The 27,477-nt window shown below is 45.8% G+C and overlaps 1 protein-coding gene and 1 long non-coding RNA gene across 2 annotated transcripts in view; one reads left to right on the top strand and one right to left on the bottom strand.

Moving 5' to 3' along the window:
- The first annotated feature begins 55 nt into the window (after window positions 1-55).
- Window positions 56-20,582, top strand: LOC139259517 (uncharacterized). The gene is made up of 4 exons (XR_011592587.1): window positions 56-359; window positions 4,485-4,542; window positions 14,496-14,576; window positions 19,381-20,582. It is a non-coding gene; the product is annotated as an uncharacterized lncRNA (long non-coding RNA).
- Window positions 20,583-21,851: 1,269 nt separating this feature from the next.
- adam9b (ADAM metallopeptidase domain 9b) overlaps window positions 21,852-27,477 on the bottom strand; it is a 146,927-nt gene continuing 141,301 nt past the window's right edge. Inside the window, exons 22-23 of the mRNA XM_070873997.1 lie at window positions 25,801-25,841; window positions 21,852-22,040 (exon numbers count right to left, since the gene is read on the bottom strand). Of these exons, the coding sequence (XP_070730098.1) occupies window positions 21,866-22,040; window positions 25,801-25,841 (216 nt within the window). The 3' untranslated portion in view covers window positions 21,852-21,865. The remainder of the gene's footprint in view (window positions 22,041-25,800; window positions 25,842-27,477) is intronic.

The following is a 27,477-nucleotide window of genomic DNA, read 5'->3' as shown; positions in this document are numbered from 1 at the left end:
CAGGATCAGCGGCGGGTGGGCAGGGCAGGTTACTGCCATCTGCCGGTGAGATGCTTTAAACACAAAACCCCACGCGATTGGCAGGTGTGGACAGGAAATCATTTATATAGCGCCTTTCACGATCTCAGAACGTCCTAAAGTGCTTTACAGCCAATGAAATATCAAAAGGGAATTGTTATAAGTACCTGAAGGAAAAAAAATGCAGGGCTATGGGGAAAGAGTCGGGGAGTGGGACTAACTGAAGTGCTCTTGCAGAGTCGGCATGGATTCGATGGGCCGAAAGGCCTCCTTCTGTGCTGTAACCATGCTATGATTATAAATACTGGACGGCAAGCAAGTGACCGGTTTCCAGGCCTCAGGTAATGTTACTTTTTCACAGCTTAGTAGTTGTGCAAAATCTGCTGCAGGTGGCAGAACCTGATTTTTCCTCCTTCCCTGTGGGGAAGCACCCAGTCTTTACTTAAAACTTCCTGCTAAGACTGGGAATTTGCTTTATGGAGAACTGTTAACATAAATCTGTTTCTTCAACAAGACCAATGCAGTATGCTACTATCGAATCCCTAGCCATAGGCTTACCATCTGTTAACAGCTTTTTTGTTTCTGCTTTTGAAACCATTACCACCAAGACTTTCATGGTCTTCCACATCCACCATGCAAGTGATACAATTCTCAACACCTGCATCCTTAAGGGCTGAATTTTTGGCACCATTCTGCGCTGTTTTTTTGATCAAGCTGTTTTTTTGGAGCAGACTAAAATCTACAAGTTTTGCCAAAGTTTCTACTCCATCCTAAACTACTTACGGCCAATTTTTTTTAGTTCCCAATTTTTTTATGTCACTGGGGATGCCGGCTGCCGGCTGCACCATTTCTGGCTATTTAAGCAAATTTGGCCAAGTAGGATTTTTTCAAAAACGGCAGTGTACCGTTCTGAAAAATCTTACCTGCACTTAAGAAAATCACGCAGCGAAGAGAAAATCGGCGCAGACACCATTGTTTAAGCGGAGCTGAAGACACGGCACCGGGGGCAGTGGGCCTTTCAACCCCCGGGATAGGGGCGGGGGCCTTCTGGCCCGGGATTGCAGTGGCACTGGCAGGGGGCGAGGAGGAGGGGGGGGGGCATTCGGCCCGGGATAGCAGTAGCACTGGCAGGGGGCGGGGGGGCATTTGGCCCGGGATAGTAGTGGCAGGGGGGGCGGGGGGCCATTTGGCCCGGGATAGCAGTGGCACCGGCAGGGGGCAGGGGGCCATTCGGTCTGGGATAGCAGTGGCACCGGCAGGGGGCCATACGGCCCAGGATAGTAGTGGCACCGGCAGGGGGCATTTGGCCTGGGATAGCACCGGCAGGGGGCGGGGTGGCCATTCGCCCGGGATAGCAATGGCACTGGCAGGGGGCAGGGGGGGTCATTTGGCCCGGGATAGCACCGGCAGGGGGGCCATACGGCCCAAGATAGCAGTGGCACTGGCAGGGGGCCATTCGGTCTGGGATAGCAGTGGCACTGGCAGGGGGCTGTTCGGTCTGGAATAGCAGGGGCACCGGCAGGGGGCAGGGGGCTGTTCGGTCTGGGATAGCAGTGGCACCGTCAGGGGGCCTTTTGGCCTGGGATAGCAGCGGCATCGGGGCTCTACAAAAAAGCAGTAACCTTGTAAGGGTTTTTGCTTTCCTTGTCCTTACTACAGTTCATTGACTCTGGGATTTACAGGAACAAAATATACACGACACAAAGGTTTAAGCTTAACCCAAAACTACTAGTTTATTAAAACCAACAAAACACAGATAAAACCCCTTAGAGATTTGGTTGAAACATCCGGCAGGTGATCACCAATGTCGATTGTAGGCCATATAAATCGACCAGAAAAAGCAGCAAACCTGAGGACTGGGAGAAATTTAGAATTTAGCAGAGGAGGACAAAGGGTTTAATTAAGAGGGGAAAAATAGAGTACGAGAGGAAGCTTGCCAGGAACATAAAAACTGACTGCAAAAGCTTCTATAGATATGTGAAGAGAAAAAAATTAATGAAGACAAATGTAGATCCCTTGCAGTCGGATTCAGGTGAATTTATAATGGGGAAAAAAGAAATGGCAGACCATTTGAACAAATACTTTGGCTCTGCCTTCACGAAGGAAGACACAAATACCTTCTAGAAGTACTAGGGAACCGAGGGTCTAGTGAGAAGGAGGAACTGAAGGATATCCTTATTAGGCAGGAAATTGTGTTAGGGAAATTGATGGGATTGAAGGCCGATAAATCCCTGGGGCCTGATAGTCTGCATCCCAGAGTACTTAAGGAAGTGGTCCTAGAAAATAGTGGTGATCATTTTCCAACAGTCTATCGACTCTGGATCAGTTCCGATGGACTGGAGGGTAACTAATGTAACACCACTTTTTAATAAGGGAGGGAGAGAGAAAACGGGTAATTATAGACCGGTTAGCCTGACATCAGTAGAGGGGGAAATGTTGGAATCAATTATTAAGGACGAAATAGCAGCACATTTGGAAAGCAGTGACAGGATCGGTCCAAGTCAGCATGGATTTATAAAAGGGTAATCATGCTTGACAAATCTTCTGGAATTTTTTGAGGATGTAACTAGTAGAGTGGACAAGGGAGAACCAGTGGATGTAGTGTATTTGGAATTTCAAAAGGCTTTTGACAAGGTCCCACACAAGAGATTTATTGTGTTCCTAACACAGTTGAGACTGCACAAAGTAACAGTGACCTCAGTCTTTAATAAGACACTCCAGAGTGAGGGACAGGCCTAAGGGGCCAGCTTATATACAGTGCTCCCAAGGGACGTTGGAATCCCTTGGGACTTCAGGGGATGCGCTCCCTGGTGGCGGAACATTGGAGTGCATGCTTTACAGATACACATCACTCCCCTCCAAAGTCAAAGTGAAAACTATTTACAAGGTGAGGCAGTCGGGAGCCTTTCTTTCCCTGGTGGACCGCCTCGGTACAAATGTCTGTTCTGGTGTGTTGGCTGTGCCCTCACTGGGCTGGCATGTTATTGGCCCTGCAGGGCTACTGGGTGAGCCTGGCCTTGCTGGGCTGTTGGGCGTGATGGGTTCAATTTCCTGGTCCGGGGTGGTGTCGTTGATCCTTTAGGTGTGTGTTGTGAGCTCGAAAAAGGTGGTGTCTGCTGTGGGTTGTTCAGGGCAGTCTGTGAACCGCAGCCTTGTTTGGTCCAGGTGCTTTCTGCAAATTTGTCCATTGTCTAGTTTGACTACAAACACCCTACTCCCTTCTTTAGCTATCACAGTGCCCACAATCCACTTGGGACCATGTTCATAGTTTAGCACATACACAGGGTCATTAAGATCAATTTCCCATGACACAGTGACGCGACCATCGTTTACATTTTGTTGCTGCCGCCTGCTTTCTACCTGATCATGCAGGTTGGGGTGAACCAGTGAGAGTCTGGTTTTAAGTGTCCTTTTCATGAGTAGCTCAGCTGGGGGCACCCCTGTGAGCGAGTGGGGTCACGTGCGGTAGCTGAGCAGTACTCGGGACAGGCGGGTTTGGAGTGAGCCTTCTGTGACTCGTTTAAGCCTCTGTTTGATTGTTTGTACTGCCCGCTCTGCCTGCCCATTGAAGGCTGGTTTAAACGGGGCCGAGGTGACATGTTTGATCCCATTGCGGGTCATGAATTCTTTAAATTCGGCACTGGTGAAACATGGCCCGTTGTCACTGACCAGTATGTCAGTCAGGCCGTGGGTGGCAAACATGGCCCTCAGGCTTTCAATGGTGGCGTGGTGGTGCTTCCCGACATTATTTCACATTCAATTCATTTTGAAAAAGCATCCACCACCACCAGGAACATATTACCGAGAAACGGGCCCGCATAGTCGACATGGATCCTTGACCATGGTCTGGAGGGCCAGGACCACAAACTTATTGGTGCCTCTCCCAACTGAGCACACACGCTGCATTGCCGTACACAGGACTCTTAAGTCGGAGTCGATACCGGGCCACCACACTTGGGATCTGGCTATCGCTTTCATCATTACTATACCCAGGTGTGTGCTGTGGAGATCCGAGATGAACATCTCCGTGCCATTTTTGGGTAGCACTACGCGGTTACCCCACAACAGGCAGTATTCCTGAATGGACAGCTCATCCTTTCGCTGCTGGAACAGCTTGATTAGCTCTTGCATTTCAACGGGGATGCTCGCCCAGCTCCCATGCAGTACACAGTTTTTTTTACTAGGGACAGCAGATGATTTGGGCTGGTCCAAGTTCTAATCTGGCGGGCCGTGACAGGTGATTTATCATTTTCAAACGCTTCCATGACCATCAACAAGTCTGCGGTCTGTGCCACCATCAACAAGTTTGCAGGCTGCACCATTTCCACCTCCGTGGTGGGCAATGGTAGCCGACTGAGAGCATCCGTACAGTTCTCGGTGCCTGATGGTTTAGTTATATGCTGATAGCGCGAGTGTCCACCTTTGTATGCGGGCTGAGGCATTAATATTTCTCCCCTTATTTTCAGCGAACAGGGATATGAGGGGCTTGTGATCGGTTTCCAGCTCAAATTTGAGGCCAAACAGGTACTGATGCATTTTCTTTACCCCGAACACACACGCTAATGCCTCTTTCTCAATCATGCTGTAGGCCCTCTCTGTCATGCATGTAACCACAATGTAACACCACTGTATGACTGTATATTCTCAACCTAGATGCACATCTTGACCACAAGGGGTGAACTTGTGGGAGACACTCCTTACCTGATCACACAGGTATAAAAAGGGAGGTCCCACGCAGGGTCATCGTCTTTGGAGTCCTGTGAATAAAGAGTTAAGGTCACAGAGTGACCTTGTCCCCAGAATGTGCATCGTGTGGTTTCATGCTGTAGAGTAAGAACTTTACATTGGCGACGAGAAACAGGAATTCACGGCCCACGAGAACGGCCACCGGTCGCACAGAGGAACGGTACTGTGTTGGGGAAGACTGGCACGATTTTGTCGAGAGGCTTCAGCAAAACTTCGTTACGAAAGAATGGCTGGGAGATGCAGCGGCCGACAAGCGAAGGGCTCATCTTTTGACCAGCTGCGGACCAAAGACTTATGTGCTCATGAAGGACTTATTAGCACCCGAAAAGTCGGCGGACAAAATCTTTGAAGAACTTAGCAAATTGATCGGGGAGCACCTCAAACCGGCGAGTAGCATACATATGGCTCGACACAGATTCTACACCCACCGACGTCGTGAAGGACAGAGCATACCGGCCTTCGTAGCAGACCTCCGGCGTTTGGCCAGCCTCTGTAAGTTCACAGACGCCTGCAAGGAGGAGATGCTAAGGGACTTCTTTATCGAGGGCATCGGTCATGCGGGAATTTTCCGCAAATTAATTGAGACCAAGGATTTGACCTTGGAAGCGGCGGCGTTGATGGCTCAAACTTTCATGGCTGGAGAGGAAGAGACGAAAATAATATACGCGCGCAATTCTGCCTCTAACGCGGCGATGGATCATGGAGTCAACATCATCAATGCAACTCAGAGCCCCGTAGGCAGGCAGGGGCAGTCCGACACTCCCTAGGCAGAAATAGACCCCAGAGTAGGATTTCAACAGAGGCAATGGCAGGCTGAACGGACATTCACGCCATCACAGTGGACAATGCGGCTCTAAGAGCAGTCAATGGGACAGTCAGCGCGGAGTGCCTGGCCATCGTCCCTTTGTTCCCAACAATGGAAACTTTAACTCATGCTGGAGGTGTGGGGGAAAACACTCAGCTAGATCTTGCAGATTTCAACAGTTTGTCTGCAGGAACTGCAATCTCAGTGGCCACTTAGCTCGAATGTGCAGGAAGTCTGCTACCAGACTAATATATGAGGCAGATGGACCAGAAGAGGGTTCTTTGAGGCAGGATGACTTTTGGGGCAAATCGATGAACGCCGAGGTTCAGCGGGTCCATGTGGTGAATATTCACAGTTCATACACCAGAACGCCACCAATGATGATGAGGGTTTTATTAAATAATATCCCTATACGCATGGAGCTGGACACTGAGGCCAGCCAGTCACTCATGGGCGTTCAGCAATTTGAGAAGCTATGGCCACTTAAAGCCAGTAGACCTAATTTAGCACGTATTGAGACACAATTACGGACTTACACTAAAGAAATCATTCCGGTGCTAGGCAGTGCAATATTGGCTGTCACACACAATGGGTTAGTGAATCGGCTGCCGCTCTAGATTGTCCCGGGCAATGGTCCCGCACTGTTGGGGAGGAGCTGGTTAGCCGAGATGAATTGGAAATGGGGGGATATTCACGCAATGTCATCTGCGGAGCGAAGTTCATGCTCACATGTCCTACAACAATTCGATTCACTATTCCAACCTGGCGTCGGGACTTTCAAAGGCACTAAAGTAGTGATACACATCACACCGGATGCCAGGCCAGTGCACCACAAAGCCAGAGCGGTGCTGTATGTGATGCGGGAAAAGATCGAGAGCGAATTGGACCGGCTGTTGAGAGAGGGCATCATCTCGCCTGTTGAATTCAGCGACTGGCGAGCCCCATCGTTCCCATCCTAAAAGTGGATGGCTCTGTCAGGATCTGTGGCGACTACAAGGCCACCATCAATCGGGTGTCCCTACAAGATCAATACCCGCTCCAGAGAGTGGAGGACCTCTTCGCCACGCTGGCAGGCGGCAAGCTGTTCACCAAGTCGGACTTCACTTCAGCCGATATGACCCAGGAACTGGCCGACTATTCTAAACTACTGACCACCATCACCACGCACAATGGACTGTTCGTTTCTAACAGGTGCCCGTTTGGCATTCGATCAGCGGCCGTGATTTTTCAACGAAACATGGAAAGCCTGCTTAAATCCATTCCTGGAACGATCGTATTCCAGGACGACATCCTTATCACGGGTCGAGACACCGAGGAACACCTCCACAACCTGGAGGAGGTGCTACGCCGACTGGACCGGGTAGGCCTGCGACTCAAGAAGTCTAAATGTGTGTTCTTAGCTCCTGAGGTTGAGTTTCTGGGCAGGAGGATTGTTGCAGATGGGATTCGGCCCACCGAATCCAAAACAGGCGAGCACCCAGGCCCTGCAACACATCGGAGTTGCGTTCATTCCTGGGACTGTTGAACTATTTCGGGAACTTTCTGCCAAACTTGAGCACGATGTTGGAGCCGCTACACGTGCTCTTGCATAAGGGTTGCGATTGGTTTTGGGGGGACTGTCAGGAACGGGCTTTTGATTGGGCGCGAAACCTACTTTGTTCAAACAAGTTGTTGACCCTGTATGACCCCTGTAAAAAACTGGTTCTGACATGTGATGCATCGTCCAATGGGGTTGGGTGCGTGCTGCAGCAGGGCAATGCTGAGGGTCAACTGTAACCTGTGGCTTATGCCTCCAGGTCGCGCTCTCAAGCAGAACGGGGATATGGGATGGTCGAGAAGGAAGCGCTTGCATGTGTCTACGGTGTAAAAAAAATTCATCAGTACCTCTTTGGTAGGAAGTTTGAATTAGAGACGGACCACAAGCCATTAACATCCCTGTTGTCAGACAGCAAGGCTATCAATGCCAAAGCATCAGCTTGCATACAGCGATGGGCTCTCACGCTGGCTGCTTATGACTGCTCCATCTGGCACCGGCCCGGCACTGAAAATTGCGCTGACGTGCTCAGCAGGCTTCCACTGGCCACCACTGAGGGGGCAGCGGAGCAAAGCGTCGAGATGGTCATGGCTGTCAATGCCTTTGACAGCGCAGGCTCCCCATCACAGCCCGCCAGATCAAAATCTGGACAAACAGAGATCCCCTCCTATCCCTGATTAAGAAATGTGTCCTGACTGGGGATTGGGCGCCCGCACACGGAGCATGCCCTGAGGAGGTCAGACCGTTCCACAGACAGATGGATGAGCTCTCCATCCAAGCCGACTGCCTACTATGGGGCAGCCGGGTAGTTATGCCCCAGAAGGGCAGGGAGGCATTCATCAGGGAACTCCACAGCTTGCGCCCAGGCATTGTGCTGATGAAGGCCATTGCCCGGTCACACATTTGGTGGCCTGGAATTGATTCAGACCAGGAACACTGTGTTTGCAGGTGCACTGTCGTGTGCCCAGCTGGGTAATGTCCCCAGAGAGACCCCGCTCAGCCCGTGGCCCTGGCCTACAAGGCCACGGTCAGGCGTTCATGTTGACTACGCGGGCCCGTTCATGGGTAATATGTTCCTTATTGTGGTAGATGTGTACTCGAAATGGATCGAGTGCATCATTTTGAATTCATGCACGTCATCCACCACCGTGGAAAGCCTATGTGCGATCTTTGCAACCCATGGCTGGCTGGACATCCTGGTTAGTGATAATGGCCCACGTTTCACAAGCTATGAATTTCGAGAGTTTATGTCGGGCATTGGCATCAACCACGTCAGGATTGCGCCGTTCAAGCCGGCCTCCAATGGCCAGGTGAAACGTACGGTCCAAATCATTAAGCAAGGTATGCTCAGGATTCAAGCACCCTCCCTACAATGCCACCTGTCGCGTCTCCTGCTGGCCTATAGATCCCGACCGCACCTGCCTGCAGAGCTACTAATGAAACGGACACTCAAAACTCGGTTGTCCCTCATTCATCTAGTCCTGACCGACATAGTTGAGGGCAAGCGCAAGTCACAAAACGAGTACCATGACTGTAATTCGAGGGGGAGATGTATAGAAATAAATGATCCTGTATTCGTCCTCAATCACGCCATGGTGCCCAAATGGCTTGAGGGCACTGTAATTGACAAAGAGGGGAATAGGTTCATCTTGGTAAAACTCAACAATAGTCAGATATGCCGTAAGCATCTGGACTAAGTAAATAAAAAGGTTCAACATCGACACGGAGGAACCTGAAGAAGACCATGAGATGGAGCTCACAACACCGCCAGTGAACGAGCAACAAGAGCAATCAGAAGAAAGCACAGTCCCTGTGGTCAGCCCAGACAGGCCGGAATCACCAGAGGTGACAGACACTCACGTCAGTGTCCAACAACCAGAGCGCCAACTGCGGCGCTCCACGAGGGAGTGTAGACCACCTGAAAGACTCGACCTATGATCCCATTAAGACTTTGGGGGGGAAGGTGATGTCATGTATGTAACCACAATGTAACACCACTGTATTACTGTATACTCTCAACCTAGATGCACACCTTGACCACTAGAGGTGAACTTGTGGGAGACACTCCTTACTTGATCACACAGGTATAAAAAGGGAGGTCCCACGCAGGGTCATCGTCTTTGGAGTCCTGTGAATAAAGAGTTAAGGTCACAGAGTGACCTTGTCCCCAGAATGTGCCTCATGTGGTTTCATGCTGCACAGTAAGGACTTTACACTCTCGGCCTTAGACAAGCTCCTGGAGGCATAGGCGACAGGTTGCAACTTCTCCGCAATGATAGTTTGTTGTAATACACACCCGAATCCGTACGACGACGCATCACATGCTAGCACAAGTCTTTTACACGGGTTATACAATGCAAGCAGCTTGTTGAAGCATAAAATGTTTCTGGCTTTCTCAAAAGCAATTACTTGTTTTTTTTCCCCATACCCAGTTCTCACCTTTATCCAATAACACATGTAGGGGCTCTAAGAGGGTGCTTAACCCCAGTAGGAAGTTACCAAAATAGTTGAGGAGTCCCAGCTCTGTGACGTTCTGTGGCCTGGACGCATTCCTGATAGCCTCTGTCTTGGCGTCTGTGGGCCAAATGCCGTCCGCCGTGATCTTTCTCCCCAAAACTCCATTTCTGTTGCCATGGAGACGCATTTTGACCTCTTCAGCCGCAGCCCTACATGATTCAGTCGCTGGAGGACCTCCTCCAGGTTTTGTAGGTGCTCGACGGTGTCCCGACCCATGACCAATATGTCGTCCAGAAAAACCACCGTGTGTGGTACCGACTTGAGTAGGCTCTCCATGTTTCTCTGGAAGATCGCTGCAGCCGACCGAATTCCAAACGGGCATCTGTTGTAGATGAACAGTCCCTGGTGCGTGTTGATGCAGGTGAGGCCCTTCGAAGACTCCTCCAGCTCCTGCGTCATGTAGGCCGAAGTCTGGTCGAGCTTGGTGAACATCTTGCCTCCTGCCAGTGTCGCAAATAGGTCGTCTGCCTTAGGTAGTGGGTATTGGTCCTGTAGTGAGAAACGATTAATAGTTACTTTATAATCGCCGCAAATCCTGATCGTGCCATCACTTTTGAGTACTGGAATAATCGGGCTGGCCCACTCGCTGAATTCCACTGGGGAGATGATGCCCTCGCATTGCTGCCTGTCTAGCTCGATTTCCACTCTCTCCCTCATCATGTGAGGTACCGCTCGCGTCTTGTGGTGAATGGGTCATGCCTCTAGGACCAAGTGGATCCGCACCTTCGCCCCGGGAAAGTTTCCAATGCCTGGCTCAAAAAGGGAAGGAAATTTGTTAAGAACCTGGGTACATGAGGCCTCATTGACATGTGATAGCGCTCGGATGTCTTCCCAGTTCCAGCGGATTTTGCCCAGCCAGCTTCCAAGCAGTGTGGGACCATCGCCCGGGACAATCCAGAGTGGCAGTTCGTGCACCGTGCCCTCGTAGGTGACCTTGACCATGGCACTGCCCAGGACAGTGATGAGCTCTTTGGTGTACATTCTCAGTTTTGTGTGGATGGGGCTCAAGGCTGGTCTGAATGCCTTGTTGCACCACAGTCTCTCAAACATCTTTTTACAATGATGGATTGGCTCGTGCCAGGGTCCAGTTCCATGGCTACGGGTAAGCCATTCAATTTTACATTTCGCATTATAGGTGGACATTTCATCTCAAATATTTGCACCCCGTGCACTTCAGCATCTGCCTCTTCTCTCTGAGGCTCAAAATTGCTTTGACCCACCATGGACCGATCTTCCTCTGCCACGTGGTGGTTAGCAGGTTTTGCAGTGCTTGCAGCTTGTCTGCAAGCTCGTTGGAGGTGCCCCTTTGTTCTACAGCTCTTGCAAACATACCCTTTGAAGCGGCATGAATAGGCTGAATGGAAGCCTCTGCAATGCCAACAAGGTGTGAATTGCCTTGCATTCATCCTTTGTTGGGGACTCTGAGTCATCTGGGTCACCTTAGTCCTGCTGGTAGTTGCAGTCTCGTGGTTTCTGCCCTGTACATTTCTGCTCGCAAACACAGTTCCAGTTAATTTATGAACATTGCTAGCATTTGTGTGCTGAGAGACTTGTTTGGTGTTATCACTGGTGGACATAGACGCCTGTGCTATCGCTATGGCCTTACTGAGGGTCGGTGTCTCTACAGTCAGAAGTTTTTGTAGGTTGGTCTCGTGGCCAATGCCCAGTACAAAAAAGTCTCTGAGCATCTGCTCCAGGTAGCCATCAAACTCACATTGCCCTGCAAGTCGCTTTAGCCCGGCGACGTAGCTCGCCACTTCCTGACTTTCAGATCGCTGGCACGTGTAGAACCGATACCTCGCCATCAGCACGCTCTCCCTCGGGTTAAGATGCTCCCGAACCAGCTCTCATATGATTTATCTGTGGGTTTCACCAGAGCCAGAAGATTCTTCATGAGGCTGTAGGTCGGTGCCCCACAGACTGTGAGGAGGACCGCTCTCCTTTTTTGCAGCGCTTCCTTCTCCGTCCAGCTTGTTGGCTACAAAGTACTGGTCTAGCCGTTCGACATAGGCTTCCCAGTCCTCACCCTCCGTGAACTTCTCCAGGATGCCCACAGTTTGCTGCATCTTTGCATTGGATTCGTATTCTCGTCGCCAGTTATTGTGTTCCTAACACAGTTGAGACTGCTCACAGGGAGCTTAAAGTAACAGTGACCTCCATCTTTAATAAGATACTCCAGAGTGAGGAACAGGCCTTAGGGGCCGGCTTATATACAGTGCTCCCAAGGGATGCTGGGATCCCTTGGGACTTCAGGGGATGCGCTCCCTGGTGGCGGAACATGGGGGTGCATGCTTTACAGATACACAAGATTGGTATTGGGGGTAATATACTGACGTGGATAGAGAACTGGCTGGCAGTCAGCAAGCAGAGAGTCGGGATAAATGGATCCTTTTCCGAATGGCAGGCAGTGACTAGTGGAGTGCCGCAGGGCTCAGTGCTGGGACCCCAGCTCTTTACAATATACTTTAATGATTTAGATGAAGGAATTGAGTGTACTATCTCCAAGTTTGCAGATGACACTAAACTGGGTGGCAGTGCGAGTTGCAAGGAGGACGCTAAGAGGCTGCAGGGTGACTTGGACAGGTTAGGTGAATGGGCAAATGCATGGCATATGCAGTATAATGTGGATAAATGTGAGATTATCCACTTTGGGGGCAAAAACACGAAGGCAGAATATTATCTGAATGGCGGCAGACTAGGAAAAGGGGAGGTGCAACGAGACCTGGGTGTCATGGTTCATCAATCATTGAAAGTTGGCATGCAGGTACAGCAGGCGGTGAAGAAGGCAAATGGTATGTTGGCCTTCATAGCTAGGGGATTTGAGTATAGGAGCAGGGAGGTCTTACTGCAGTTGTACAGGGCCTTGGTGAAGCCTCACCTGGAATATTGTGTTCAGTTTTGGTCTCCTAATCTGAGGAAGGACATTCTTGAGGGATTGCAGCAAAGGTTCACCAGACTGATTCCCGGGATGGCTGGTCTGACATATGAGGAGAGACTGGATCAACTGGGCCTTTATACACTGGAGTTTAGAAGGATGAGAGGGGATCTCATAGAAACATATAAGATCCTGACGGGACTGGACAGGTTAGATGCAGGAAGAATGTTCCTGATGTTGAAGTCCAGAACCAGGGGACACAGTCTAAGGATAAGGGGTAAGCCATTTAGGACTGAGATGAGGAGAAACTTCTTCACTCAGAGAGTGGTGAACCTGTGGAATTCCCTGCCGCAGAGAGTTGTTGATGCCAGTTCATTGGATATATTCAAGAGGGAGTTAGATATGGCCCTTATGGCTAAAGGGATCAAGGGGTATGGAGAGAAAGCAGGAAATGGGTACTGAGGGAATGATCAGCCATGATCTTATTGAATGGTCGTGCAGGCTCTAAGGGCCGAACGGCCTACTCCTGCACCTATTTTCTATGTTTCTATGGAGCTGGGAATGACCGGCCCCCGTTCATCTTTACCTGACTACCGTCGTCCTCGAGAGCGAGAGTCTTCCTGTGTGTTTCCCCGTCGATGTCCTTCCGTCTTAAAGTCTCTTTTTGTCACAAAGCCCTCCCCCAACCGTCGTTTCAGTTGCTGGGCTTCTGAATGGCCGACATTCATACATCATCATCATCATTGTTATATAGGCATACTATAGATATACTCTCTGCGTAGTCACTGTATAGTTGCATAAGATGAAGACTTGTTTATCAGAGGTACCATCAACAAGGTTCACACTGTATACACTATGCTGGCACCACCAGAGGGCACAACTGGTGGAGGCCCGGGGTTACCTGTACACCACAGGTACCCAGGTATAAAAGGGAGTCCACCATGTGGTATCCTCACTCTGGAGTTATATTAAACAGACTAAGGTCACTACAGTTCAAGTGCAATACTTTGCCTCCTGGAGTCATTATCAGAACATCTAAAGACATAACAATCATCATCATAGGCAGTCCCTTGAACAAAGAATGATTTGCTTTCACAAGAGTTCACAGATGTTTCAATGAAGGACCCGATGTTCCAGTCCTGAACTCCAATTGAGAGGGTGGAAGATGCCTGTGCGTGGATTTTCTTAACATGTGGTGACCGTTGTGCATCAGCCACCACACGGGCTGAACAGAGCTAGGCCTTTATCCAGTGGCAAGGGTTGAACCAGGACGACTGGAGACCTGCTCTGCTGTACGGACCTAGTGCGCACAGATATCGCGGTGTGGGCAGGCCCCGTGCTGCCTCTGGGCCCTCGGCTCTTCTGGGCTCCGTACCTTCATTCGCCGCACTTTCGCCCACGATGTTCCAGGGCCCAGCGCTCCAGCTCTATTTATAGGCCCGACCTGCGGTGGTATTCTCACACAGGTCGGGGCGGCCCATGGGCGAACCCAACTGGTCATACCACAACAAATGGAAGTATAGTACAGCATATGATCGGGCCAATGGTATGAAGTTGGCTCAGGTGAAGGACATCCAAAGAGCAGAGCTTGCAAGAGCCAACAGTTACAACCAAGTTCTCGAAGAGGAAGGAAATCAAGATGGAATGATGATTTCTGAACTAGATGGTGAAATAGACTACTATGTTGTCACTAGGTTTATTGAGCATATTAGGATCATTTTCTGAATTGATGCTTCTGGCAGGGAGCTTCAGCCACAAAGAGCACACATACAAAATGTGCACCCATACTTTCAATGTGGGGAGGTGGGGGGGGGGTGGTCAAACCAATATGATTTACTGTTCTGCAATGCAGTTACATGACTAAATTCAGTACTTCAAATTGCTCCCACTATTACCATCAGTATATCATTCTAGCATTAAATAAAGCAAAATGTTTTTTTACAACCAAGTTTGGAAAATCTACAATTCATTTTCATTCTGCATTCTCCACATACTATTAGAGAGACAAGACTGTGCAACAATACCCGAGCAATGTTTGACATCAAGTGACCTCAACCCACATTGACCACCCACAACCTCAGGTATCTACTCCAAACAGTTACCCATTTTAAAGTGGACTATTGAGTTGCCTATGGTTTTGTTCAAGATTATTCAGCTGTTAATATTGTTAATTAAATTTAGATGCTTATTTTCGATGCCTTAATTTAAAGCAAAACATTGAGAGGTTATTCTTTACTTCTTCACAGAACTTAATAAAGGTTGGTCAAGCATGACCTTGCCTTTTGAAATTAGTGCTGACTATTCTTTATTATATTTTAGGTTTCTCGATATCTTTCTATGACCTGTTTAAGTAAAGATTCTATTATTGTTCCTACCACCAATGTTAAGCTGACTGGTCTATAACTTCTTTTAGTGTTCACAGATGCAAACATCTGGACCATGGGTTTTATCCTCTCTAAGTTTGACTAGTTTATCAATTATCTCCCCCCTTTCCATCTTAAATGGTTTGATATTTTTTTTGACCTTCTGTCCATCCGGTTAGTCTCCCTGGCAAATACTGATGCAAAGTAATTATTCATTGGCCCAGAATTTGCAGTGGGTAATGACGGCGAACTAACAGTGTTCGCCATCATTACCCCTTTGAAACTGACCGCAACTTCAGGATTTAGCGCTTGCGCATCTAAACACATAAATCCTTGGTCAGTCATTCACTGCCGCAACACCAGCTGTGCGATCCCACACCCTTTCCCCAACAGCCGGCAATGTGAATTCAGTGAAACTGACGAAAACATAGGCTTTTCCGCGGTAATATCGCTGTTAAATACCCCATTAAATGTTAAGCCTTGTTGGAATATGCGTAACTGGGGTTTTATCATCAACCAGTAATTAAACCACCATGCAGAGTTTGCGAGATTGAAGATGACTCCTCATCTTTGTTTCCCACTCCCTGAAATACACACTTAATGTGGTTTCCTCTTACTGTTTAGGGGTGTGTCTATTAGTCGGCTCGCAGGTAAACGTTTTTCTGATTCAGGCCATTAATTGAGTGAAACCTAGAGCATTGTCCAGGTGCTAATTTCTCCCATCTAAATCAATCAAGGCTTGCTCAAGATTCCAGGCCACATATTTCTATGAATGCTCCTTTTCATAGTCAATCAGAAAAGCTTTAAAACATTTCAATGTCCTTCATCGATTCAAAACCATATTTGGCTGTCGCCTTTTCCTGTGCTTCAAGTTTTAGTCTCCAGATCCTGGCATCTTCCTGTGCCCTGAGCAAATATCTTTGCAAACCTTACAACCTAATGTGCGATTGTGTGTGGAATAACTTTTATTTTATTAGGCCTGTTTTATCTAAAATTAAAGAAATAAATATTGCAGAGTATGATAATTTGTCACGACAATCTTTCAATAAACAGAAGAGATCTTGGCAATGATATATGTACCTCCATCTGTCTTACTGCATCTTGTATGTTTCACTTTGCAGCCTCAGCCCTCCATTGTGTCCCTCGTTACTCTGGCAACCTCCATTTTTTGGTGCAGACCTTAAGCTCCACCCACAGAGCTTAAGGACAATCTGCACCGATCCAAAATGAAAGGTTATGCCGGCGAAACGTGGAACTTTTTTTGTTGCAGTAGGCCACTAAAAAAAATCGGACACATCTCTACAACTGCGTCAAAAATCAGCCATGTGGAAAATTAGCCCCTTACCTCCCAGGGCCATACGCTTGAGCACACATTATTCATGACTTGTTTGGTTCTCCACTGCCAGATCTTACTTGACCACCTCAAGCAATATTGCCTCTCCACTGTAATCAAATCCATTCTACTTTCCTTTCTCATCCTGTAGGGTAAGAACAATCCCAAATCATAATTTTCTTTTCCCAACCCAGCTCCTAATCATTGAACTACCTCTCCTTGGCTTAATGCTTTTTGAAACATAAACAACTCCTCTTCCATAGGCATTGATTTCTCTCTTCAAAACTACTGCAATTATTCCTTTAAAAAGCTCCTCTCTCCACTCAAATGACCACCTTTCACTAAACCCCCCTTCATCTCAAAATTCTCAAATACACTATTGTCACCTAGCTTTAAGAACATAAGAAATAGGAGCAGGATTAGGCCATATGGCCCCTCGAGCCTGCTCTGCCATTCAACACGATCATGGCTGATCCGATCATGGACTCAGCTCCACTTCCCTGCCGGCTGTCCATAACCCCTATTCCCTTAACATTTAAGAAACTGTCCATTTCTGTCTTAAATTATTCAATGTCCCAGCTACCACAGCTCTCTGAGGCAGCAAATTCCACAGATTTACAACCCTCTGAGAGAAGAAATTCCTCCTCATTTCAGTTTTAAATGGATGGCCCTTATTCTAAGACTATGCCCTCTAGTTCTAGTCTCCCTATCAGTGGAAACATCTTCTCTGCATCCACCCTGTCAAGCTCCCTCATAATCTTATACGTTTCGATAAGATCACCTCTCATTCTTTTGAATTCCAATGAGTAGAGGCCCAACCTACTCAACCTTTCCTCATAAGTCAACCCCCTCATCTCTGGAATCAACCTAGTGAACCTTCTCTGAACTGCCTCCAAAGTAAGTATATCCTTCCTTAAATATGGAAACCAAAACTGCACGCAGTATTTCAAGTGTGGCCTCACCAATACCCTGTACAACTGTAGCAAGACTTCCCTGCTTTTATACTCCATCCCCTTTGCAATAAAGGCCAGGATTCCATTGGCCTTCCTAATCACTTGAATACTAACCTTTTGTGTTTCATGCACAAGTACCCCCAGGTCCCGCTGTACAACTCACCATGATTCCCTGTTCAAATGCTTTCAATCTGGTTTCTGTCCTGCCCACAGCACTGGAACTGGCCTGCTGAAAGTCATGAACAACATACTTTGTAACTATGACACATTAATACTTCTTCACCTTTCTGTGGTCTTCAATACATTGACCAGACTATCCATCTCCATTTCCGCTCCTCAGTGGTCCACATCCATGGTATTACCCTCTCATAGTTCCTCTCCTATTTGTCCTAACATAGCTGGCAATGATTTCATTCCCATGCCCACGTGGTCTCCTCTGGCATGTTCCAAGATTCCATCCACATTTTCAGATGTGATGCTTTTGAAAGTGGACTTTAGTTGCTTTTGTTTCCTATGCACCTGTCTCATCAAATGTCAATCAACTGTTAATCCTCATTGATTAAATACAAGTACACAGAACTGAAAATTTAGTGATCATACAGGTTTTGCTTAAGGCACATTGATGAAGACAGAGTAGAGGGAGCATATTGTCGTAGTATATATGACTGTGATTACTTAACATTTGCTGCCCAACTGCAAAAGTATTTAATTCTCAATGTTCTTACCCGCCTCTTCATGAAGGCAAAAAATCGGCATAAGGTATAGTTTTTTAATTTGTGATTTTTGAGGTTACATTTTCATAGTTACATTTTCAGTATAGAAATGGAGTGGTACATGATTTAAATAGATAAATGATTAGAAATGAATGTTGTAAAAACAATCACTAGTTCAGTGGTATTTAATTGGTAATGTTCAATAAGTCATGGGATCACTTCTGTAGTACAACTATAAATGATCATAGCTTCTTTTTCATTTCCTTCATTAAGTGATCATCATTCATAGGTATTAGAATAAGGCAAATAATGCATGCATCCAGAATTTACAAAACATTCAGAATTCTAAACTATACTTCACTAAAAATGTGTACTCACAAAATATCACATCCCAAGAGTATGTGCAGAACAATAAAACATTGACGGGTTAAGGCGATGTGATAAACCCACAAGCACACTGAAACATTCTCCTGTGATGTTCCTTACAATAGGTACAGAATTAAACAGATTGCTTGAATATGTAACTACTAACTAGCTTAGTGAAAATAAATCAAATATATAAATATTTGCAATTCATACCAAAGTGATAGAAGGCTAGCTCATTATTTTAATACAATTCTCTATTATTATACAATATTTGATTCAACTGAAGCACCTCTCTGAACTGGTTCAAGAGCAAGCATCTTGTAAAGCCATTGTAATTTACTGCAGCACAAAATATGGTGAAAATCAATTCAATCAAATTAAACCTGCTTAAAATTGAAAATGTGATAACCTGGAGCATGTTGCCATTTAAGATCAGTCCTTTCTATTCACCTTCTCATAGCTTGTTAATCAAATCACTGTGTGAATAGGATCACCAACAGTCAACCCTATAGTAGTCTCATTCAGTTATAGGTAAAGTATTTCTTGGGCTAGGCATGTTAAGTACATATCCCTCAATGTGTCCCAGGTAATGTTTCCAACAGTCAAGATATTAAAAAAATCTTTTGAACCGTCCTCTATAGAACCGTGTCACTATGCCAAGTGACATCAAAAGTAAATAGATCTAATCACGACATAAGTCAAATCAATCATCTTGAAGTGCATTAATTTCCTATGCTTGGTTTCAGTATATTAGGTCTGATTCCAGATTGATGAGATTTTTTGAAGTCTTTTGCTAAAAGATAGCAAATATTTAGCAGACACTGGGCTGGATTTTGATCAAAAACCGCCACCACCGGATTACCGCCCAAAAAACCGCTATGATTACCTGTATTCAATTAAGATCGGCGGAAAATTAATTAAAAAATGCAAAAATAAATCTGCCCGGCGGGAAAAATTACCATTGCACGTGGATTCACGGCGGAAAATGCAATCCTCGGCAAATTTAATCTGAGGCTACGAGTTGGGACTAGGGAGGGGGGAAAACACAAAAAATATTTTTCAAAAAAACCCAAAAAATCAGAAAACATTCACAGGACCCCTTTCCAGTGAATTGCTGCAAAATAATTAAAAAAACGTTATCTTACCTTTTTTCGCAGGGTTTCACACTTACCGCCAATCGAAGGGCTGCTCCAGCTGGTTTCTCTACGGCGGTTTTTTTCCCATCAAGTACGGATCACTACTTCCACCAAACTTGGGCAGAAGCAGTTTTTTCAGTGTTGTATTCCGGCGGTCCGCTCCCCAGCGGTATTTGAAAACTGCCGCCGGAACACTTTGATGAAATTCCCACCGGGTGGTTTTCCACCGAAAAAGAGGAAATATTGCTGAAAAATGCGTGGAAGGCTGACGAAATTCCAGCCCACTGAATTTTTTTTAAAAAAGGGAACGCTTGTAATTGGCCAGTAAACAGACCAAATACATCAATTTCAAACACAGATGCCAGTGTGTTTTGAGAGGCTCCTGTCGAGTTAATGTCACGGAACCATATCTGTGTGCACTTTCCTTTTCAAACAACACAGGGTTCTACATAGTAACAGTTCAATGTGTATTACTTTTTATTCCCCAAAGCAAGCATTTAGTTGCTTTGTGCATATTCTACTCATAAAATTGTCACAAGTAATCCTATTGTATAGAATGCGTGTATTCTATTTTCTATTTCTTTCAATTGCAGTCTTCTGAATCACAATTTATGTCCTTAAACTTCAGAACCCACTAAAAGTGATGAATAGGCTAGTAAACATCAAGAAAACTTATAAATTCCTGGCTATCTGCACAGTATGGGTGGAGATCCAATAAGTGGGACCTTTGCTCCCTGAACTCCCACACCAAGTTGGTGGAAACGTTCAGAAAATTCACCCTTCCATGCGTACAGAACAGTATCCTACTGTTTAATCTGGTCTGAATAGCAGACTGTGTTTTGGGCTACAGATTTATTACTAATTCAATAGATTCAAATCCAATTCTATTTCTCAAATAATATTTTTACTTCATTCAGGCAGTTCAAATGAAATTGGATAGTGTAAATGAATTTAAAATTAAATAGTTCAGGATTATCTACATTTTCTTGTGTTTACAATTTAGTTGTGGAACTAATGAAACTTACTTAAGAGTTCACTGTAGATCAATTTAGAGCAGCATCCCATTTAAAACATTTCAACATAAATAAACATTAAACTGCCATTTTCTGATTTATAGATTATGTATTAAAAAAACCAAGAAAGCCCTTCAGCCAATTTGATCTCATCCTTCCAGACTACCAATTCAACTGTCTTCCCAATAAAGCATCGTGCTGTTGCTCATGCTCTTGGTGTCTCTTAATTTTTCTTGTCTCATAATACTCCTGAGAAGCGCCTTGGCCCGTTTCACGATGTTAAAGGCGCTATATAAATACAAGTTGTTGTTGTTGATTGTGCCAAAGGATTAACAACTTTTTCTACTTCTTGATCTGAAATTATTCTGCATTGGTGCTTCTCAAACATACACCACTAATAGTTCAGCTGAGAAAGCAGTAACACATAGCAGGTCCATGTAACTAGAACAGTAGCCACTATGAAAGATAAATATAGTCAAATCAATTGATGGCAACCTGAGACATGCAAATTTCTAATGTGCAGTAAGCAAATAAACACAACTCAATTTATTTTATGATTAATAAGATCAGAGACAAATATTAGTTACATTTGCCAAGAAATTTGACTTGTGCCCAAAGCAGACACATGTCCATGTCGGTCTGAGGCCTGAGCTAAAGTTGGCTTTGGGCTGCAGGGGGCACCCATTCAGAGAGGACAGAAAATCAGTTGGTTCTCATACTGAGCCAGCTGGTAGGTCATGTCCGAGGGGGTGGGGAGACTTGAACATGCCGGGAGTGGCCCACAGTTTTTTTGGTGCCCAAGAGTAGTACCCTTGCTTTTCCCAGTCCCACAAAAATAAAAACTGAAAACTTGTGTTTTTCTTGAGTGGCCTCCAGCGGTTCTTTTCATGGATCGTTGGTTAGGCCATTCAGCACCTAATATAACTAGGTGGAGCATGCGTGGTGTAAGTTCTGCCCATTTGTATTGGAATTTTGTAGTCAGGGTCCTAAATCTGACTTAGCACGCCTATTTGTATATTTAAAGAGCCTACCTTATTTCTGGTAGGTACCTTGGATGACTAAAAGTTGCCCAAGCCAATATGGTGCACTTCCGGCTGTTCGCAATCCAAAATTTAGAGGTTTAATGCTTATTTTACATGTGAAAATCAGGCAAACATGAGTTGTAAAGTCTGCTATTAACAATTTCAGTTTTGTCTGCCCAGTCCTATTTATAAAAAAAACAATATTCCTGAGACTTTAGCTTTGAGACTCATTCAGAGCCTAATGTAAAACCAGCCATAGTGCAGTGCTTTAGTACCATCATTGAAGCTTTACCTGCACTGAGTAAGGTTACTAAAAACATGTTAGTCTATCCACTTCTTAACAGGGATAATTATAAATAATGATTATATAAGGAAACAAGGTACTTTTTTTGTTTTATGCTTTTCTGAGGTACATATCTAATCAGTAATGTCACAGATAAGGCAATTTGTGTTCATTGTGTTGGACTGAACCTAGACTGTGGGGGGGGCAGTAGGTCTAGGAGGCCCGGTAGATCTAGGAGGCCCGGTAGATCTAGGAGGCCCGGTAGGTCTAGGAGGCACGGTAGGTCTAGGAGGTACAGCAGGATTTTGATGCTTTGGTGTATAGGCTGCATGAGGTGCATGATTTTCTGTTGAAGCATGTGGCCTAAAAGACAAAGAAGACTTTTAGCCTCTTATAATATAATTTTAAAGATGCATTGTATAATTTTCACTGCTTTTTATACAAATAATCTGGGAGTATAGCAATTATATACTTGCATGGGTTCACCTTTAAGACCAAGCTGAAGGGTTTATGATCCAATAGTGAAGTCAACTTTTTTATACACAGGTAAGGAATACAAGCTGCACATCAAGGAACCTGACAAGTTCCATGTGTTATTTATGATTGATATTGTGTATTAAATGTCAAGACAAAATCAACAGCAAGGAAGTCCAGGGCCAGTAGAGTCGGCAATGAAGTGACACTGAACAAAGCACAGCTTCGCTGGCTTAGCCACATCATTCATACATTCGTCAGTAGGCTTCAAAACAAATGCTGATAACCAGCAATATTCCTGTGGCAGGTATACATGCTATATAGACATTTTTAAAACAACTTAAGCGCAATCACGGAGCCCCACTGATGACTCAGAAGATATAGCAATAGACAGGTTACGATGGCACTTTGCCTTGCATCGCTGATGTCACGCATTTGAAAAACAAATGTCTGTGCAAAGTCAATAAAAATCACAAAGCAGTAACCAACTACACACCTATATTTAATATATATATATACTTGCATTCACATTTCTAAAGATTATGCTCTCTTGATCTGGATTCCCCAGGACATAGATTCTATCCCTTCTAAACCTTTTTATAATTTTAAACACCTCGATTAGATCATCCCTCAAACTTCTATATTCAAGGGAAAACACGGCAAGTTTGTGCAACTGTCCTCATAATTTGAGCCTTTAAACCCCCGGCATCATTCTGATGAATCTGCACTGCAGCGCCTCCAAGGCCAATATATCCTTCCCGAGGTGCAGTGCTCAAAACTGAATGCAATACTCCAGGTGGGGTCTGACTAAGGCTCTATACTACTTTTTATTATTCGTTCCTGGGATGTGGGCATCGCTGGCAAGGTCAGCATTTATTGTCCATCCCTACCACTGAAGCATTACTTCTGCCCATTTATATTTCAGTCCCCTTGAGATAAAGAGAATTAGCCTTTTTGATTGCTTTTTGTGCCTCCTCACTAGCTTTTATAGTGACTTGTGTACAAAGACCGCCAAACATGTTTGATCCTCCACAGTTTAACACCATTTAGAAAATACTCTAATTTGTCTTTCTTGGATCCAAAGTGGATGAACTCACACATGCCCACATTGAACTCCATTTGCCATCCGTCTATGCCCCTTTGTAACTACTAGCTTGCATCAAAGCTAATTACTGTGTCTCCTAATTTAGTGTTGTCTGCAAACTTGGATATACAACTCTCTGCGCTGAAACTGCCCTCCACCTGAAAGGGCGGCACACCTACCAATTTTTAAGTGTTCCATCCGCCCCAATGCATGGGGTGGACAATCAGGCGATATTCAACACTTTGTTTCCAGTTGGAGCGGTGTTAGTGTTGGGAGAGGGGTGGAAGTGCGAGCAGGTTGGAGCAGCTGTCATCAGTAGGGCGGAAGTGGGAGTGGGTTGGAACGGCCATCGCTCCAAGTCATCGGCGTCACGCTGATGATGTCAGTGCATCGCTGATGATGTCAGCGCGACGCGGATGCCGCATCATGCTGACCCGTCACAACGTCCCTCCCCTTCAGTTAAAGGGGAGGGCCGCTGCACACTCTGCAGCTACTTTAGTGGCAAATACTGGGCCACCAGCGAGGGTTTGGGCCGGGTCAGCGGCTTGGCACCCAAGAGTTGGTGCTAGGCTGCCTGTTGGCGGCTCAGCCAAACTCGTGGGCATACTTGTTGGCCCGACCTGGCAGTCGGCCGACAAGCAAAAATAAAATGGAGTCGCCGGCAGCACGGCTTCCCCTTTAAGGGTGGCTGTACCATCCAGCCACAGACAGCTCCCCACTAGGAAAAGTTGTCAGTGGCACAGACCGGTGGTGGCACCACTCCTGTGGGGCAATTTCCTGTGGGGCAATTTCCCGCAGGGGTCGGAAAGCGGGTTGCTGCCATTCGGTAAGGCGCTTGCCCGATATGGTGGGTAAACGGGCAGGGCGGTCCCGTACACTGCTCCAAAAATAAAGGAGGGCAATTTACAAAATGGCGGCCCCTCTGCGCTGACTGAGTCCTTACCGACCCATGGCTGCCTCTTTGAGGTGGTCACAGCTCTTATTTAAAAGGGCAATATCGGCCCCTATATTCCTTCATCCAAGTCATTGATAAATATACTGGAAAGCTGAGGCCCCAATACAGATTCCTGGGGAGCACTACATCCTGCCAATCTGAAAACAATCCCTTTATCTCTAGTCTCTGTCTTCTACCTTCCAACCAATTTTCAACTCATGTCCCAAGGTTGCCTCCAATTCTTTGTGTTTTAATTTTGCTAATAATCTCTTGTGTGGAACAGAACAACCCAATGCACTTCACAGGTAATTAGTCACTTTTGAAGTGTAGTCACTGTTATTTGATAGACAAATACGGCAGGCAATCTGCACACTACGGTCTCACAAACAGATGAAAGGCCAGTCAATTTGTTTCTTGGTGATGTTGGTTGACACGAGGAGAAGTCCCTGCTCTACTTTGAAAAAGTGCCATGGGATCTTTCACAAGCACCTAAGCAGCCTGATAGAAGCATGGTTTAAAGTCTCAGCAAAAGATGGCGGTGCCAAAATTCAGCGTAAGGCCCATTATCTCTGTTTTGCAGCGGTCATGTGGCGGAATCGAGTGGCTGCTGCGTTGCAGTCTATTGGCCGCCATGACCCAAATTCACCGTGGGGATTTTTCAGCCTGTCCACACTTCTGCCCTGCTGCGGCCGACCACCGCAAGTGCGTCATCAAAGCAAAGATCTCCCGCACCTCCATCCCACTCCCCCCCCCCCCCCACCCCTCCAAACTTACCTGCAAAAATCTTTGCTCCGCCACGTGGTGCTCCCGACAGCTTTTTCTGTTGGTGCACCTTGTTCTGTGTGTGTGCGGTACGGCAGCACGGTGGCCCTTCAAGGGGAGGGTGCACTGCTGCGGCTGCCATGTTTTTATTTTTGACGGCCAACTTCCCGATCGGCTGGCCAATTATTGTCCCGGGTTCGGCCAGGCCACCAACAAGCAGCCTGGCATCCCCATCTTGGGTGCCAGGCCACTGGCCCAGCTGCGACCCTCCCTGGTGGCCCAGTGGCTCAAGCTACAGAATCGCCGATTCCACTTTAAATGAGGGGGGCGACGTGGCGAAGCACACGTGCACTGATGTCACCACCGCTCCGCCGCTGAGTGACTTCTGCCCCCATTATGACGAAAAAAACCGACAAAGACCTGAATATCGATCAGGAGGCAACCTCTTCCCATGCGGCGGTAAAAACAGGTAAGAAATCGTACGTGCGCCACGTTTCTGGCATGCCTGTATTTTGGCCCCGGCATCTCCAACAATGCAGCATTCCTCAGTACTGCACTGAAGGATCAGCCCAGATTATGCGCTCAAGTCCTGGAGCGCGGCTTGAACTCATGACCTTTTAACTCACAGCTGAGAGGACAATCACTGAGCCAAGCTAACACTAACCCGATTCTCCTGCTCAATCTGAGATTGAACAATTGGAAGCATAATTCTTGGTAATTTTACACTTAATACTAATTCCATCATGGAGACTGCATGACCACTATTATTTTTGATGCATGAAATATTATTTCCATTTGGGTGAAATTCAGCTAAGCATACAGTGGCAAAAATTGACAGCATCAGCAGCACTTATATTGAACATACATACCTTTGTGGAGTAATATTTGCATAGATTTCAGTAGAAATAACCTAGAAATACAACAAAAGCAAACAACATGTTATTAGTTCACCCTTTACCTTTTGTAATACTAAAAAATACTAAAATATGAGGTTTATGGTGAATGTAATAAAACACATTTGGGGTGAAATTGTGCTATGCAATGCTAATAATGAACATGTTAATGCATTTGTGGGAAATTTGTCTGTGTGCTGTTTTAACAGATATATTAACCCATTTCTTTGATTGGAGAAGACTGCAGCAGTGGAGAATACTGAGAAAATGTCATGATAAGTCCTACCCCAGAAAATAAGCTTCTTGTGAACCAATCATTGCCACTAATTGTGTGTGGTGAAATGCACTGCCCAGAACGCTTTATATTTCTGGATGAAGGAGGAAATGGAACAAGACATAGAGGAGGCAAAAACTACATATATAATAAATACTTATACAGTGCACTTTGGCAAGATTTAGTTCCGTGTAAATTGGAATAAACATGAACAATATCTTCATCATACATTGTTCACGTAGCATTCGTAACAAAATAGATGAGTTGACGGCACAAATAGATGCAAATGGGTATGATCTGATAGCCATTACAGAGATGTGGTTGCAAGGTGACCAGGACTTGGAACTAAATATTCAGGGGTATTTGACAATTTGGAAGGATGGACAGAAAGGAAAAGGAGGTGGGGTAACACTGTTGATAAAGAATGAGATCAGTGCATTAGTGAGAAATGATATTGGCTCAGAAGATCAAGATGTTGAATGAGTTTGGGTGGAGATAAGGAATAAGGGGGAAAAGTCACTGGTGGGCGTAGTCTATAGGCCCTCTAACAGTAATTACACTGTTGGACGGAGTATAAATCAAGAAATAATGGAGGCTTGTAATAAAGGAATGGCAATAAATCATAGGCGATTTTAATCTTCATATTGATTGGACAAAGCAAATTGGCCAGGTTAGCCTTGAGGAAGAGTTCATAGAGTGTATCTGGGATAATTTCCTTGAACAGTACGTTGTGGAACCAACCAGGGAGCAGGCTATCTTAGATCTGGTACTGTGTGATGAGACAGGATTAATAAATGATCTTGTAGTAAAGGATCCTCTAGGAATGAGTGACCATAACATGATTGAATTTCAAATTCAGTTGGAGGGTGAGAAAGTTGGTTCTCAAACCAATGTCCGAAGCTTAAATAAAGGAGTCTACAAAGGTGTGAGGGCAGAGTTGGCTAAAGTGGACTGGGAAACTAGATTAAAGAAGGGGCGGTTGATGAGCAGTGGCAGACATTTAAGGAGATTCATAACACGCAACAAAAATATATCCCAATTAGAAGGAAAGACTAAGAGAAGGGATAACCATCTGTGGCTAACTAAGGAAATAAGTGATTGTATCAAATTGAAAACAAGGGCATACAATGTGGCCAAGACTAGTTAGAGGCCAGAGAATTGGGAAACTTTTAAAAACCAGCAACGAACGACTAAAGAAATGATAGAGAGTGAAGATAGATTATGAAAGTAAACTAGCACGAAATATAAAAACAGTTAGTAAGAGTTTCTAGAGGTACATAAAAAGGAAAAGAGTGACTAAAGAAAATGTTGGTCCCCTAGAGGATGAGATTGGGGAATTAATAATGGAGAACAGGGAAATGGCAGAGACGTTGAACAAA

Source organism: Pristiophorus japonicus, chromosome 3 (genome assembly GCF_044704955.1).
Source record: "Pristiophorus japonicus isolate sPriJap1 chromosome 3, sPriJap1.hap1, whole genome shotgun sequence".
Taxonomy (NCBI): Eukaryota; Metazoa; Chordata; class Chondrichthyes; family Pristiophoridae; genus Pristiophorus; species Pristiophorus japonicus.
Note: the sequence above shows the minus strand (reverse complement) of the source record. Positions and strands in the feature narration are given on the sequence as shown.